General features: G+C 46.6%; 2 protein-coding genes across 9 annotated transcripts in view; one reads left to right on the plus strand and one right to left on the minus strand.

The window, feature by feature from the left end:
- The window catches only part of CCDC85A (coiled-coil domain containing 85A), a 190049-nt gene that overhangs the window by 120281 nt on the left and 53070 nt on the right, over nucleotides 1-16698 (minus strand). For 2 of the 7 annotated variants that reach the window (XM_027693255.1, XM_027693258.1), the window contains 3 exons: nucleotides 14532-14588; nucleotides 10756-10805; nucleotides 2872-2982 (listed from right to left, as the gene is read on the minus strand). In XM_027693255.1, the coding sequence (XP_027549056.1) occupies nucleotides 2872-2964 (93 nt within the window). In that variant the 5' untranslated portion in view covers nucleotides 2965-2982; nucleotides 10756-10805; nucleotides 14532-14588. Of the gene's footprint in view, nucleotides 1-2871; nucleotides 2983-7523; nucleotides 7559-10755; nucleotides 10806-11176; nucleotides 11214-14531; nucleotides 14589-16698 lie in introns of those variants that run through there. The other 5 variants (XM_027693256.1, XM_027693259.1, XM_027693253.1 and 2 more) reach the window with 5 other exon arrangements.
- The window catches only part of EFEMP1 (EGF containing fibulin extracellular matrix protein 1), a 41907-nt gene continuing 37420 nt past the window's right edge, over nucleotides 12212-16698 (plus strand). Inside the window, exons 1-4 of one of the 2 annotated variants that reach the window (XM_027693266.1) lie at nucleotides 12212-12416; nucleotides 12806-12893; nucleotides 15794-15842; nucleotides 16022-16282. In XM_027693266.1, coding sequence (XP_027549067.1) covers nucleotides 12813-12893; nucleotides 15794-15842; nucleotides 16022-16282 — 391 coding nt within the window. In that variant the 5' untranslated portion in view covers nucleotides 12212-12416; nucleotides 12806-12812. Of the gene's footprint in view, nucleotides 12417-12592; nucleotides 12689-12805; nucleotides 12894-15793; nucleotides 15843-16021; nucleotides 16283-16698 lie in introns of those variants that run through there. The other variant, XM_027693265.1, reaches the window with a different exon arrangement.

Here is a 16698-nt window from a genome sequence, read left to right on the forward strand (position 1 = left end):
GCCACGGCTCTGCTGGGAATGCAGCTCGTGCTCCCGGCTGTGTGCCCGAGGGGCAACGGGAACGGCACAGATCCGACTGCTGCATCCTGCCCGCGGGATGCTGGGAATGCCGTGCTCACCCAAAGGAGCTCTGCAGGTAGTCTGGGGGAGATACGATCTGCACCCAGTATCACAGACACCAGAGCAGCCAGAAACCACCTCCCATCCCAGCCCCAGGGCAGCTCTGGGAGGCCTGATGGAAGGTGAAGATGTCCCTAAGCACAGAGCAGTTGTTTGCTCCTCTCGTTGGAGACACCCCAAGCTACGTTCTGAACCAGAATGTGCACTGAGGTGCAGCAACAGAGGGGCAAGGCTGAACCCTGGGGAGCCAGGGGAGGCTAAAGGGATGGGACAGATGGGAAAAGCAAGGAAAACTTACTCCTGAGTATATTGTACTGTGTGATGTGAGACAAAATATCCCACATTAAGGAAAAAAGGCAGCTAAACATTCAGGAGAACACCACCTACTCCTGGATACATTGCATTGTGTGATGAGGGACAAAATCTCCCACGGGAGAGGACAGATGTAACAAATGGTATCAAATTATTATTTCAGCGTTGTTTGATGTGTAGTAGCTTCGCCTGCCTGAGTCTAATCTTCTAAGCACAGCAGTCTGATAAGCTTTAAAGCCTTGGGCTGTCATCACAAGAATGTTACATGTACATCAGTGCAGGGGATGTGAATTAACATGACATTCTACTGCCTGACCCTAACTGGATAACTGGACTTGGTTATTCCTGGAAGTTTCCATCCAATGTCTGCCTCCAAGGGCCTACAAAACCACTAAGCACAGGAGCCCTGGAAACAGAGGCAGCAGGTGCTCCCAGCAAAGCCCTCACCCAGCTGCATGTGCTCTGTGTCTGTGTGTTCACATGTTTTTCAGAGCATGGATGTGTGTGTCCATAGGTCTGCCCATACTTCCAGGATTTCTGCACCCAGAGAAACTCATTCTTGCCTTCTAAGCAGCATTGCTTTCATGAAGAGGAGAAGAGAGGCTGTAGGAAACATGAACAGGAGGGAGATGTACCCGATAAATGGGAATAAAGGGAAAGGTGAGTCATCAACACTCCTCAGACCGTGCCTGTTCCACTGACTTACCTGAGCAGAAGTTCTTCCCTCTCCTTTGGGTCTTTGCAGAACTCTGCACAGCCAGTAAACGTAAAATGGTTGCATTTGGGATTCCCAGCCTTGCCAGGCTCAGATTTTTTCCCTGAATTCATCTTACACAACTTTAACCAAAGAGAAACAGAAACCATACTTCGCACAGAAGACAAAGATGCAGGAGCAGCTTCAGAAAATTCCAGATCAGGACAGAAAAGCTTAACTCTCCCCAGGCAGTCCTGCTGCTCCTAAGGTCACAGGGAAAGGCACCTTTGGAGGCATTACAGAAACTCCCCTGCTTTCCCAAACACCACAGAGGGTTGGGTAACTGCTTTGACAAGGCAACAAATGCAGCCCCACACAGGACACCATGTTTGTATGGAACAACTCCCTCACTCAGATAACTCAGTCTTCTCTCCTTCATGCCACGTTAAAGAAGTGAACTGACTTTGAGGGGCTGCAGGGGAGTCATTACCACAGTTTAAACAAGAGGAAAATTAGTTTAATTGCATCTGTTACACTGTGCTGGCACTCTCCATCAAGCCATTATCTTCCTTTTTAAGGTGAGCCTGTTCAGAGGATTCACATTTTTGGCTCATTTCATCCCTGAAGGTCCCTTTCCTCATGAACCAGAGCAGAGGACCGTGCAAACCAGAAGTGGAGAGGATTACTGCAGCACACAGGAAAGAGCTCTTTCCTCCAGCTGAGAACAACCTTGGACAAAGCCACCACCTCCAACAGAAGGGCAAGTTCAGCTGTGAACCTCCACCCCAGTTTCATAGACCATCCCTTATCCCAAAATAAGCCGAAGCAAATGCCCAAATTCAAACTCCTCTAAAACACTGAGAATTTTTGGAACAAGCTCTGGACACAAAGTCTGGGAGCTCTTCATTGTCTGGTGTGAGCACTGTGAAGAAGCCGCCCCGGGGGGCACTGTGCCCGTGTCCTGTGTCTGATATTCCTCCTGCTCCACTGCTGCCCTGCCCTGGGACCCGTCACCATCGGGTCCTTTGGGAAGCACTCGCACGTTTTTGGGATTTGCCCGCCCGCGAACGCCCCGCGAGCCCCGCACACAAACCCCTCGTGCCGCCACTTGGCCACCGGAGGGCAGCACTTCATCTCCAGAGCCTTTTCCTTATCTCCAACGGGAATTCATTTCATCGCATTCCTACGCTATGGATCCACAACACATCGCTTCATCCCAAGGCTCTCATAAAAGCCTTCTCTGTGTTACAGCCATTTAATTCCCCACTCCGCTGTGCATTTTTCTCTGGGAGGTGTGGAGTGTCCCTGAGTGCTGAGCTGACTTTTTCATGGAGATCCATCTAGGAAACATCTCTTTATTTAGCCAGGGTGCCGTTTGTTTCCATGGAGCATTCCCAAACCCATAGGCTTATGGCATTTTGTGCTGCCTGTAAGCCCATATGCTTTACCCAGCAACAATAGCAATCCATCTAAACCCCTGTTTGTAAAGCTCAGCGTTCTTTAATGTGCACGTTCACGTAAAACCACAAATCTAAGTTGAGCAATTTTCACCCCAAAACAACTGGCTGCTGCAGCTTTCCTTGTTTTTTTTCTTCTTTTTTATTTTCCTGCTATCAGCTCCCCTATCATTTGGATAAATCCCCACCAGTCAGACCACACCCTCACATTCACATTTGAATTTGAATTTGCTTGTTTGCACGCTGTCCCTGACTGCTGTCAGCCATGGGGGGCACAGGCCCACTTACCACATCCTCAGCAGCATTCCCTGGACAAGGATCTGGGAATGGCAGGCTCCACAGTCTCCTCACACACAGCCTGAAGTGCAGCCCAGCTTCCATGGGGTGGTAGCCACAGATCTGCACGGACAGAAGCCAAAACATCCATCAAATAAGCCCCACAGAGGTTTTGCCCTCTCACCTTTTCTTTCTAAAGGACTGACCAGACAATGCATCACGTTCCCACACCTCTCACCCACCTCAGCTGAGAAGTTCCCCTCATTTTGGTCCCTTTTTCCTCAGCCAGGAGCTACAAGGATTACTAGGGCTCCAAAGGCAGCTGTTAGCATTCTGCCACCAGAATTGAAGGGCTGAATTTCCAGCCTCACCCAGGGACCTGGTCCCTGCTGTGACCCCTCCACACCCACCTCACACCCCTGCATGGCACCTGGTGCCAGGGAAAAGGGAAATTTTTCTGGCACTGCCATATTCAATTGCCATGGGAACACCCCCCTAATAAAAACAATCTGCTGTACAAGTTCCTTTTCCTATTAGAAACCCCACAAGTCAAGCCCCACAACTAAATACTTGTACTGGAAATCTTCCAACCATGACTGGAAAAACACACTGACACGAAAGTTTATTTTATAAGACACCAGAGGGGTCACTTCCAGATTAGGCCAGATTGAATTCTCCTCACATTTTGTGAAACTCTTCAGGACATTTGTTGTGGCATTCCACAGTCCTCCAGGCAAAAAAAAAAAAAAAAAGGAAAACATACTGTATAGAGGTTGCAGATGCAAGGGTTGAACACTTCTTTTTAGAAAATACCAACCTACAATAACAAATAATTTTGCTATTCACAAGAGAATCATTGAGTATTGCAAAACTTGATAATTACTGATTCATGACAGATTTAGGAAAAACATCAGCTTAAGTAATCAGGTCAGGGCACTGCTGTTGACCACAGTGCTGGCAAAAGAAACAGTTTCTGTCTTCATATCTTTCATCAAAGTTTAACATTTCACAGTATTTAGCTTTTAGCACTTCATTGGTCCAGAGCAGTAAACAACTGATAGCTTGAGAAGGAGAAGTTAAATTGTGAGCAAACATCTCTGGTTAGTATTATCTTGTAATTCACTTACACCGGTCACATACTCGTAAATCCAAGTTAGTAAAATGTGAAGAGCCCTGAGAGCTCTAATTTATGGCTGCTGCTAATAAATTCACCAGATGATTAATCCCTTACACAGCCTGGCACCAAAGGTATGCTCTGTCACATTTTGCCAGCTGGGAATAAAGATTTCATTCAGACCTCAAGGTGGACAAAAAAACAAACCCACTTTTTTTTGTGGAGGAAATGTGTGTGATCTTCATTTCCTCCTGGAAAAGCCAAGAGTTTTCCTCTAATAAAGATTACTGCAAACAAATCCATTCCACTTTCTTCCATGCCTCCATGATATTCTTTGCCTGACAGTGGGAACTCATTCTGGAAAGGCAGCAGTGCAGTGAAAGGAGGTCTCCTGACTCCAAATGAAGTATTGTGGTAGCTCTTCTTTCCCTTCCTAAGATGCACACTAAACAAACCAAAACCCTAAAAGGCAGAAACTGTAAATCCACCCCAAGTAAAGATTTGGTTTGCTGTGGAGAAAATGTGTCCTTACCTCTTCTCCTAATGATGCTAAATCTGACTTACACAGCACAGTGGGGTTTAGAGCTTTAAACCCACTTTAAACACCACAACTTGCTACTTCAGGCCTTCCTCACAGACACATGTCCTGCACTACAGAAGGCTCTTACTAAATAATGACAGCCCTGGTGCAGATGAAGGTTAATGGAATGGAGAATCTGGAGCCATTCAACCCAAAGAAAAGCCACAGACACAAGCTGTGATTTTCTACATGGAAGTATTTTTTATCCACGTTATGTGAGTGTTAACTCTGAATCGTTGTTGGCTGTAAAGGAGTGTTGTAAAACCCCTCAACCCTCTACCTTCAGGGAAACAAAACTCTACCTCCTCTTTCCTCTTTTTGTTTTTGGCTAACCTCCTTTTGAATCCATATAATAAAGGAGACTGAAGGAAAGCATAGGAAAAATATGGAAAGGCCCTTTTTAACAACTGCAGTGCCACAGTCTTGAGGCCAAAGCCACCTCCATTGTCTTCATGCCTCCCCTTTAAAGCAGCATTTACCAGCAACTACCAGAGCTGTCCCCAAAAGCCACGTGCACAGCTACCCACAAAAATGGAACAGGCTCCCAATCCACTGCAGTTGGACCACACAGGTTTGGATGCATCTCCAGTGCAAGGCAGAGAAAGAATCTGACCCTTAGTCCTAAAGCAACAAGTGCCAAAAAGGCTCTTTGACAACCACACGATCAAACAAGCCCTTCCAACAGACTGGATCCATCCATCTTCAGCAGGACATGTTTCCATGTGCCCACAGCTTCCTCCCAGATACCAGTCAGGAGCTCCAGGAACAGTCAGAGAGTTGTATATTAAAGGCTTTCCTGAAAGATTTACAAATTCCAGGTACTTAATAACTGAGACAGATAATTAATAACTCAGCCACAATTTGCTGACAAAATGTTGAATCAAGGGCTCTCCTTTGATTTAAACACAGACAAGCTCAATCAATCCTGCTTTCCCTGCTCCATGTTTTCTTGCAGAGGTTGAATTTTTATGGTAAAAGCTCTATTAATAGATCTACATCTGAAAAATGAAGGATGAATGTGAGCAGAAAAGACCAAGCCCTAAAGCTCTGACACATTCTAATTATTGCTGCTAGAAGTGAAAATTTCTACAACCCCAGTTTAAAGTGCTGTCAAACATCACAGTGAGAAAGGAGAATAAATATGGAAACCAAAAACCTTTTCTACCTAAAACAAGATAAAAGGTCATAACTGAGGAGTCTGGGAGTAAGTGGTGGTAAGACACCGAGTAGGACCCAGGTAAACACACTCCCCCCCTTTGCATTGATGCAACTTTTCCCACCAGTCTCCTTCTCTTTGCTGCTCCTTTATAAAGCATGGGAAGACAGGAGGGCAGAGCAGTGGCTCCAGCTGGGCCTGCACAAAGTGTCCAGTGCTCTTCCCAACGTTTGTCCCTCTCCTGTGCCTTGGGCTGTGTTCCAGCTGGTACCTGGGAGCTGCAGGAGCTGCAGGAGCAGGAGCAATCCCTCAGGGTTGGCTCTGCAGCCTCCAGAGAGGCACAGTTTAATATCTTAATCTCCACAACTGTATTTACGACCTGCAGCTGCGGTGCCAAAGAGGCCCCTCACACACTGAGACTATTGTTGGCAAAACAGAGCTCGGGGCTCGCTGCAGTGACACACTGAGCTGGGATGGAGACAGGAATTGGGGTTTCCTTCTCTCCATCAGGTTGTTTTGGGCCTTTATCACTTCTAAAGTACAACAGGCCTTAAAGCAAGGTAATGGCTGAATGAGCAGGATTGAATCTGTCAGAGTTTGGGGCTTCCAGGGAACAAGAACTTGAGCTGATTAATTACAAAAAAGCAATCCCCACGTTACACATCATTTAAAATGAATATATATGGTGAGCGATGTGTTAGTCTATCGCACAAATGAAAGGTTTGGTGCTGTTCTGCAGCCACTTCAAAGGGATAGGACACCTCAGTGACTGGGAGATGTGGGGTTCCTGCTGCCTCACTCCCAGAGCTGAGCTTTTCCCTCATGTGGTTAAACTCCTACAGAGCATATTTTGGGAGCATACAGGGTTAGGGGCTTTTCTGTGCCAGCTTTCAGTGGGATCATCTTCCAGCTTTTTCCAGAATTCTGATGCCTTTCAACCACATGCATCTCCAGAGAGGGGTGAGAGGATAACCCCTTCGGAGAGGAAAATCCCCACTGGCATTTTTCTTGTGCTTTCTGTATGATAGCTTATAGACAAGCACTAAGTAAGTTTAATATTCCGGGGAATTCAAACGCCCTGACACACATCCTGTACTGTTAACATGCAGAGACTGAGCAGAGAAGTTGTGTCCCTGGACAATAATTAACTGGTTAAGTGGGCAGGTTGTTTGCCAAGTTCACCCCCACACAATATAAATAAGAAATGCTCCTGCTTTTCTGGTATTAATAACTTTGTTCTCAGAAGGGGAAGAAAAGAACAGCAAACTCCGAGAGTTCAGAAGATGCTTATGGAACCAAATTATTGTTTACTACACCCAGGGATGCTGATGTTCATGGATTTTAAAAAGCAGAACACTCATTAGCAAGAGCTCTGTCCCACAAATGTGTTCCTCTAAGGTCCTTTCAGTGCAGCATTTCCAAGAGGTCTCAGCTTTGTGCTGAAGGATCACAACCCTGCCACACTCTGTGCTGGGCCCACGAGGCTTAAAGGTTTCAAACATCCTGCCTTGGAAGAGCTTAGCACTTCCCGAAAATCAGGAATCCTCTACATCCTCTTAAGAAAGGTTAAATTATCCCAACTAATCCCAAAAATCTAAATACAAGGCTGGAAAATTGCAAAGCATCAAAAATAGGAGATATTAAGAGCTTGGGTTACAGTTCTGGGAAAAAGTTCTAAAGAGTTCTCATTTTAACCAAACTGGTTGAAACTTGGTACAGCACCAGGCTTTGACTCCTGTACAGCACCAACACTGGTTTTCCTAAAAAAAAAAAGGAGCAGGAATGACAGCTCCAGTGCTACAAAAGCCACATACCTACACTGATGTTTTCTGGTTGGTGTTTCTCTTATCTGGTGTGAGAAAAAGAAAAGAAAGAAAATCACTGGTAGAGAATGGAAAAGAGCTGCTACACAGTATAAAAAGGTGGGAAAAGGCAGAAATACAAGCAAAAGATAGGAAGAGTGTTCAAATTCCAGATATGATTGCTCAGCAAAATAAAATCTTCACAGCAGCAGCAGTGCAACTGAAGTCAAGGCCCAGATTTGCCCTGTTTGAAATTCCTACCACAGTAAGTGGTCTTCACCTGGATGGTTATTCCATAAAACCAGACATTCTGGGGTTGTGAGTAGCCTTGTGTTCAGCTGGGCCTCAAAATTATGCCCTTGAAAACACCGAGAGAGCACTTTCAAACCACACTCTTGATTTTGCCAGGGGAAGCCTGAAATCAACATCACACATAAGGGTCAACAGGAGGGGTTTGCAGTCCTGAAAAATCCTTACTCCTGAGAGTAAATACTCCTGAAAAAGACTTCCTCACACAAGGGGTGATGAACCTCACGTGGAGAGTGAAACAGGCTCATCCCTCCCCCACACATCCTCGTTTCATGGGTTGTGTTCAGCCACATCAGAGAACCCCTCACACTTCCAAAGCCTTTCCATTCCCAATTTATCCTGGCTGTACAACTGCACCAATGAAAAAGGTGGATAAACCCCGGGAGACACCTTTCTCACGGTCACCACCTTATGTGGGCGTCGAGCTTTCTGCTGGAGCTCACAGGAACACACAAAGCACGGCAGCACACGGCCACAAACTGCAGCAGGAAAGCAAATTGCACTGTCTGACAGACTGTATGCAAACCACAGGCCTGATCTTTGGCAAATAAAAATTGGCAACCATGTTATACTTTAATATCCTCAGAGCATTGTCAGACATTTAAAAATGAAATCATGGGTTAGCCCAACTTAGCCAAAGGCCTCAGCGCAACAAAACTCGTGCAAGATCTCCCATACAGGAGGTACCTTCAGCAAAATAAAGGTTGAAATTCTACTACTAGGTTTACTAATCCTACTCTCATGCTTTCTCCTCAACAGTTTTCTCTAATTCTGTGTTTGCACCATCTGTCACCTCTGAACTCTACTGTAATGCAAAGCAGTAAACGAGGAATAACAATAAATATATGATTATTTGCTTAAGCAGAAGGGGAGAATTTGTTCTCTGTCCCTTGCTACTGACATTTTGATCCTTAATAACATTTTGTAATTTCAACACTTGTGATAAGGAACTGATATGGTGAGTTTTTACCTCTCACTGTCAGCTTTCTGTGAAAAGTGAGAGCAATTTGCTCCCGCAGTTCTTCTCTCAAATTAAGTTTGCAGTAAAGTTACACCTCATGCCACATTCAACATGCTCACAATGCCTCCCTTGAAGAGAAATAAACTTGTAAAATCTTACCTCAAGCAAAAGTTTAGCATTTGTCATATTTAATCAGCAATAAAGTCAGACATCTAATTCTTCACAATTTATCCCTCACCGACACTATGTCATTTCCAAGTTGAAACATGGAAAAAATTTTGACATTTGCAGGCAGCGTGGCAGAAAGGCAGCCTGCCATGTTATCACAATAATTTATGTTCTAAAATTCCTTGAGAGCCCAACGTGAAAATAACATCTCCACCATTCCAGCCCTTAGTTTAGACAACTCCAGTGTTACTGGATGTGACAAGCCCCGGCCCAGAAATCATCTTAAATTGACACCAACAGTCCCCGGAGCTGACGAAACACAAGTTGCTCAAACCCGCCGTGTGCTTCATTTTCTGTTCTTAGTGAGCAATGTTTGAAACAGGAAAAGGGGGTCAGATCTGGGAGTAGAAGAGATTAAACTGCAATTTTGTTTTCCTCATTTTCGGGCTCGCCTCTAGTATCAATCTCAGCCTGCTCTAAATTACGTCCAGCTGTCTATTGCCCCCAGGGACAGTTCTAGCAGCCAGAATTAGTTGGGAGTGCAGTGACATTTTAACCACACACAGTTTTCCTTCAGCCTACCTATCCCTGGGTTTTTGAGGACAATGGGGGGTGGCAACACATCCTGCCAGGAAGAAAAAAATGGGAACGTTTAGGTCATAAACACATTGGAGTTAAAGAATTTATGAAAACTGTGGGGTTTTAAGAAAGCAAAGGCCGAGATGTGACAGAGAGTTCAGCGGAGCAGTAGGGAATAGAGCACACCACTTCCAGAAGGAGCCAAACCCATGGAACAAAAGGCAAAATTAGGGCCCAGCCTTACAGGGCTGTAAGGGTTGGCCTCAGCCATGCCATGATGGATGGCCATGGAAGGATGGATGGTCTGGCCACCCCTCATCCTCAGCAATCTCAGAGATGTAAATAAGCTCTGAGCAGCTCTTCACACACCTCACGCTCCCAGCAGCACTTCCAAGGGCCTGCATTCCACCATCCTGCAGCAGGCAAACCTCCAGCTGCCTCAGGAGGAAATATCTGAACTACCAAACCATGAGCCCTGTCGGTCTCCCACCTCCATTTAAAGGGCTGAGAACCACCCTTGGCAGGACAGGGCATTCCATCCGAGGTAAAACACTGTCTGAAGGCAAGTGAAGAGGATCCCTGCTCAGACACTGCTCAGACATCCTCCAAAATGGGCTTTCTGCTGTTCTCTGCTTTGCTCTTTCCAGACTGAAAACAAACAACTGTCCTGTGACACCGTGTTTCCCTAGCTGGCAGATTAAGACAAAACTTTTAAATATTTTTACTTAATTCAGAATCCAACAAGTTAAATTCTGTTCTCTTTGTGTGGCAGACATGACAATGCATTCAAAACTCACTAAGTGGTGCTGCCAGTAGATAAAAGCATTATTATGCATTCATTAGACTATTAGAAATGCCTGCACTGTTTCCTGTAAGCAAGAAACAGTAAAGTTTCAAAATATATATATCATCATCATCATATATATACGCACATCACAAATATGAATCCAATTTACACAAACAGAAGTGAATAACTTAAAGCAAATCTAACACTTCGAAGCTGTATTTCTAAATAATGACATAGAGGCTTTAAGGGGATCATTTTGGAGCAGGAGAAGACATATCAAAAGAGAGTTTATTAAATATGTTGCCATATGAAAGCACATGGAAAATGACCTAATACATAGTCAACCTAAATTTTCTCTACTACACCACGTTGTTGCTTCTGTACTTTAATTACCAGTGAGGTGTGTGGACTGTAAGTATATTTTTAGGAGTCCCACTCACCTGTAAAACTGCAATGAGAGAGGGAAAATCCTGTCTTCTCTCATAACTACCTAAAAAATAGAAAATAGACAACATACAGCTGAAAGTATTCTGAAATACCAGCTTGGTTCATTCTAAAACAGGTAAGACAGTCAACTATTGGATTCAGAGACAAAATTAACGAGCATTGTATGGCCATCCATAATGGAACCAATGTTTTATGTAAGATCAACTATAATTTAATGTTAAGAATTGAAGGGATTGGATAGGAAAGGTATTCTCTAGGCCAGTAGTGCCAGAGGTCTGCAGCCTAATGAGACATTTTTTCAGGAGATTTCAACTTCTCCAGGCCCTTCAAGGTCAACAGTAAGGAGGTAAAAACATTTTCTAAAACTAGAGACCTCATGTTCGACTAGGGGAAACAGAACAGAGCTGCACTCACTATATCACAGGGCCCCCAAAAGCAAAGTTGGGGAATTAAATAAAGATCCAGCTTATCCCTCTGTAGAAAGAGTTCCCGGACACCTCCTCACCAAAACCCACTAAAGCTTCTAAATCCCAGCAATTCCCCTTTGTCCTCCGTTCTGTCCAGGAACTTTCCCACTGGGTAGGGAAATAACAGCATTTCATACACAGAAAAGGTTTTTAGAAGAGCTGATTGCCGAACTTATGTGATGTCTGTGGAACAGTCATTCCCGTGTGAAGGACTCCTCGTGGCTTTTATTTATGGAATATAAAATGTGCATGAAAATACTTCGGTCTTGCTGTTTTAAACTTTCAGGGGAGGTTTAGATTAAATATTAGGGAACTTTTATCCACATAAGGGGTTGTAAAGCATTAGGAACAAGCTGCCCAGGGCAGTAATGGAGTCACCATCCCTGGACATGTCCAAGAACATGTGGTTGTGGCACCTGAGGACAAGAATACTGGAAATAGGTTCTGCTTGCAACCAAGTGCCGGGGTACGAGATTTAAAGGCCTTTTTTAAGGGTTTTTTTCTCGTGTCCAGCCTTTGGTTTACGCAACGCACATCACGGAAGGAGCGACAATCACATCGGCTTTGGGCCGCGGAAAAAAACCCGCATTTTCACGCCCGATTTACGGCGCCAACGGCGAACTTCGTGACCTTAAAAAAGTTTTGGGGTGTTTTTTTTTTTTTTTCCAACCTTAACGATGTCCCGCGGAGACACCCCCGAGGACACCCGGGGGTCCCCTCACGGCCTCCCCGCGCTCCCCGCCCCGCCGCGCGCTCCCCTCACGGCCCCAACATGGCGGCGGGGCCGCACCTGCCCCGCGCGCGGCCGCCCCGCCCCGCCCCGCCGCGGGCCCCGCGGGGCCGGCAGGGGGCGTGCGGGGCTCCGGCGGGACAGCGCCGCTTCTATTTAGCGCGGGGCCGGCGCCGGGGCACGCACCGACCCGCGGGGGCCGCCGCTCCGCACCGAACCGAGCCGGCGCTGCACGGCGGCCACCCAGAGGAGGAGGACGAGCGGCTGCCGGGCACCGCGCCGGGGCAAGGACATTGCGAGCGGCCCGCCGGCGTCGCGCCGGCAGCAGCACCGCGGGAAGGACAGCGAGCGAGCGGCCGCCGGGCACCGCACCCGGCACCGCACGGGCAGCGGCCAGAGGAGAGCGAGCGGCGCCGGCCCCACAGCAGCGACCGCCGCCCGCCCGGCCCCGCCGCAGGTACGAGCGGGTCCGGCAGAGCCCGGCAGGTGCCCGGCGTGTCCCCCCCACCCCCCAGCATTGCTTTGACCGAAAAAATCGCTTTTCCGCCCCAAAGCGTGCGCCGCTGCCCGCGCCCTCCGCCCGGCGCCGCTCCCGCTTCGGGATGTTTTAAACTCCGTGGACTGGTTATTTCCGCCCCCCCACACTCCCGGCTGGATAAAACCCCCGGGCTGGGAAGGGCGGCCGAGCCTCCCCGTCTCCTGGCGGGAGCGCCCGGCCGCCTCTCCCAGGTAGGGGCTGGGTGGGCGCCCCGCTCCCAGCCCGGTCCCGGCGGTGCCGCTGCCTCCCCCCGGCGATGGAGACCGCCCAAAGTACTCCCGTTTGATTTGTTTTTCCTCTCTTTCAAGGTTCACGATGTTGACAGCTATGTTCTTGGCTGCTCTCGTTCTTATTACAGTACATTCGCAGGAAACTGAGGAAACCATAACGTACACGGTAAGGTTTAATAGAGTCGGAACTTAATTGCTGCTTTGCGGGGATTCTTTTCTAAGTGACCCTTAGGAAAAACCGAATTTCTTGCCAGGGTAGAGCGTGTGCTGCAGAGGTCGTGGAGTTCGGATGTTAACCATAAAATGAGCCGTTCCTGCCCTGAAACACCGTTTAGAAGTTGACAGGATTGAGCAAAATAGGCTTCGACTGCCTGCTCTGAAAAGTTTAGCTATGTGCTCACCTTGAGGGACCGAGCAAAATTAGGAGGTTTTAATATTGTTTTAATCCATTTTCATAAAGACAGGGACCCTAGGACCTTCGCTTGAAATATATGGAATTTGACAGATAATTAGGTCGAACATTCTTTAGTGTTTTCTTAAGGTTATTTCAAGCTGCTTTTAGCAAAATGTAAGCGCTTCCAAATTCGGGGCTCTTAATGAAGCATCTGAGTCCTGCAGTGATCACGGGACTGTTCATTTCTGAGCTGCTTTTGAGCGCTGCTTTTGCATGGCTTGATAAAATCGTACAGGAGTACTGGAAATAGGTTCTGCTTGCAACCAAGTGCCAGGGCAAGAGATTTAAAGGCGTTTTTTAAGTTTTTTTTTCTTTTAAACGTGCTCGTGTTCAGCCTTTGGCTCGCATAATGCATGTCATGGAAGGAGTGACAATTACATCGGCTTGGGCTGGGGAAAAACCCACATTTTCACATCTGATTACAGCTGTAATCCCTGCAACTTGCTTCATATGGGTGGACCTCTGGATGTGTGCACAGCCATCAGCAATGCCACACAAGCAGAAAATTCTGCGCACATGCAAAAAGTTAGAGAACCACAGCCAAAGCCTGAGATTGGGACTTACACAAGTAATCCCACTGAAGTCAGTGGGATGGCTCCAGCAAGTAAATATTGCAGAGTTGGACCTTCTGGTAGAAGTCGGGGCTTAAAGAAGCCTCAAGTGAGCATCAGGAAGTCAGTCATAAAATACTTTAACACCGGGCTTTAGGGAGCATTAGGGGTTTGAAGGCTGGGAGTACTTTTATTCAGAGGCTTCTGTGATTTACTCTTTTTTTCAAGTCCCTGGGTGTAAGTGGAAACTGAAGATCTAAGTATCTTTTGAAAATCCAGACTAAACAGGGATCCTCCCCCTCCTCCTTTAATGCATTTATTACATGCTCCTTTTTAAAAATAAAGTAGCGTTTTTTGATAAGCCTATAAAATTCTGATTATACCAATTGAAAGTTTTTAGCATGTCTATATAACTTGGGTACCTATGCTTCATTTTCAAAGAGTTTATAACATTTAGGTGCTCCGATGATCATTAGACTCCAGCCGTGCAAGATGAAACAAAAAGCTTAGAGCTTTGGGAGCTTTGACTCTTGGGATGCTACTGTTTCTCATGCAAACATTGTATTCACTTAGGGCCAAATCCTTTGCTATTGTACAAGTGCCTTGGGCTGCAGTAATAGATGGACTTGGCTCCTTGCAGTTAAACACACAGTACTTCTGTTGTGCATTAACAGGAATCGGGTGATTCAGTAAATGCATGAATTAGCTGTTTCCCCTCGGGTCTGCGTTTTCATAGCTACAGTAACTTTGGTGTTGTCAACTCAGCATGTAGTCATTCCTTTAGGGAATGGCCGCTTACCCCTCTGGGAGAAAGAGCCTTCAAAGCTCCAGCTCGCTGCCAAGTCGCTGGTGTCACCTGCAAGGCAAAGAGAACATTTTCAGTCCCGCTGCTGAGTCAGTAACAAGTTCCTCAAAATAACTTGAGGAGAGTACGTGGAACACGTGCATCTTGGCATCAGAAGGTCAAGTTTGTCACTTTTAAGTCCCTGAGCAGCAGAGGAGTAGCAACAAGATCGAGCTTGCTTGGCTGTGACTAATTCCATTAGCCGACTGAATTCTTTTGTTGTATGGGGCCATTAAACCAATATCCTGAGCAGCACAGGATGCACCTACACAGCACAGCCCCGTTGATTCACTGAGAGTCTCATATTTTAAATGTTTCTGCTGCAGTTGGTAGCACTTTGCTACTCAGTTTCTGCAACTGCGATCTGGGATTAAAATGACTTTGCTCTAGACAATGTAATGGTTTTGGGCAGAAGGATAATGAAGATGCAGGGCAGAATATTTAAAATTATTGCTGAACTTGCTAGTCTGCATCGATATGAGGAGTTGCTGAGCCTTGACTTGTTTGAATTTTGCAAAGTCTTGTATAAATAAGTAGTCCTGCTGTTATAAACTCCAACGGTTTATTGTGTGTCTCACAATATAAATTGTCCTTCCTCGACGGCAGCCCCTGGAGTCACGTGATTGAAAAGCATGTGAATGAATTCCCAGCCATCATGGGAGCCCTCCCCATTGCTAGAGTGCTAAAGGGAGAGAGGATGAAGGCCAGGGGCACAGACCTCCCCCAGGCCCTGGGAATGAATCATGTTCACCTGTTGGAAGGCTGTGAACAAGATCAAAATTCAGAAAAACCTGCCGTTTTTTTCCTGAGAGGATTTTCGTACTGGTCAGCTGAGTCAAGCCAAAGGACAGATGCTTTAACAGTGTATGAGAACAGGGCAAGGAGAAAGTGATGCTTTGCTCACTTAGTTCTCCAGCCCCAATAAAACCAGCCTACCCACAACAAACAATACCTCGGGAACCCCCCGAGACCAAGCCTCTCTCTGTACATTACAGAATATTCCAAGTTGGAAGAGACCCAGACTTGTTGTTCATGCAAACCCCAGTGCTGTACCCATAGCTATTACCCACAGCCAGTTTTCTATCTTACCAAGGTATGCAAACATTGCTTTTCCCTCGGTGTCAAACTGTGAGCTCACTGAACGCACTTGATTATCCTTCCGAAACAAAGAATCCCGAGCAGCCTAATTTCTTTGTTTCTTTTGTCTTCCTCTGCAGCAATGCACAGATGGCTACGAGTGGGATCCCATTAGGCAGCGGTGCAAAGGTACAGTGACTCATTCTCGCAGACAGACTCGCCACCGGTATCGTTTCAGCACTGTCGTTGCACCCCCTGTTTCGGGCAGGGAGGGCCGTGTGTGCACATCTGGTTGTTTTGTTTGTATTGTGGCTGTTGCAGGAGGTTCCGCCTGTTAAAAGCATGCCTTGTGTTGTTGCTAACCACAGATATTGATGAATGTGAAATAGTCCCAGATGCATGTAAAGGTGGGATGAAATGTGTTAACCACTATGGAGGATACCTCTGTCTACCCAGAACGGCCCAAATTATTGTAAATGAGCGGGAAGAGGCAGCGGCCGAATCCACCAGCGGTCGGAACAACGTGATCCGCCGGACCCCGGCCGACCCCCAGCGGGCCCCCCCAAACCCAACCCACCAAATCCAGTGCGCGGCCGGGTACGAGCAGAGCGACCACAACGTGTGCCAAGGTAAGGCTGGATTTTGGAACGATCACAGTGGGGGGCACAACAATCCACTGCCTGGGCAGTGACAGCCTGGAATGTCCCGTTGGCTAGAAGGGGTTGTTCTCCATTGAACTGGACTTGTGCACGCTGGAGATACGTAAAATAAATCACGGGCATGGCGTTGAGCAAGGAACAGACCGTGCAGCTCGGTGCAGCCTTACAGTCTGTTCCATCTATTTAGAATTAATTCTGGTGTCTGTAGCTCCTAAAAAAAAAAACAACCCTCAGGGCAACCCTAGTCCAGCATTTTGTGTTGTACTAAGTATGTCAAGTAGAGGCAGGGCTGGGAAAAAAGCAGGCAAGTCAGAAACAGTTCCTAAAGGTTTGCAGAACTCTGTGTTTTTCAAGAACTGAATGCTGAATGGGACAAAAAATAACCA

The sequence above is a fragment of the Neopelma chrysocephalum genome, unplaced genomic scaffold, assembly GCF_003984885.1.
Source record: "Neopelma chrysocephalum unplaced genomic scaffold, ASM398488v2 Primary Assembly neopelma1_91, whole genome shotgun sequence".
NCBI classification, from domain to species: domain Eukaryota; kingdom Metazoa; phylum Chordata; class Aves; order Passeriformes; family Pipridae; genus Neopelma; species Neopelma chrysocephalum.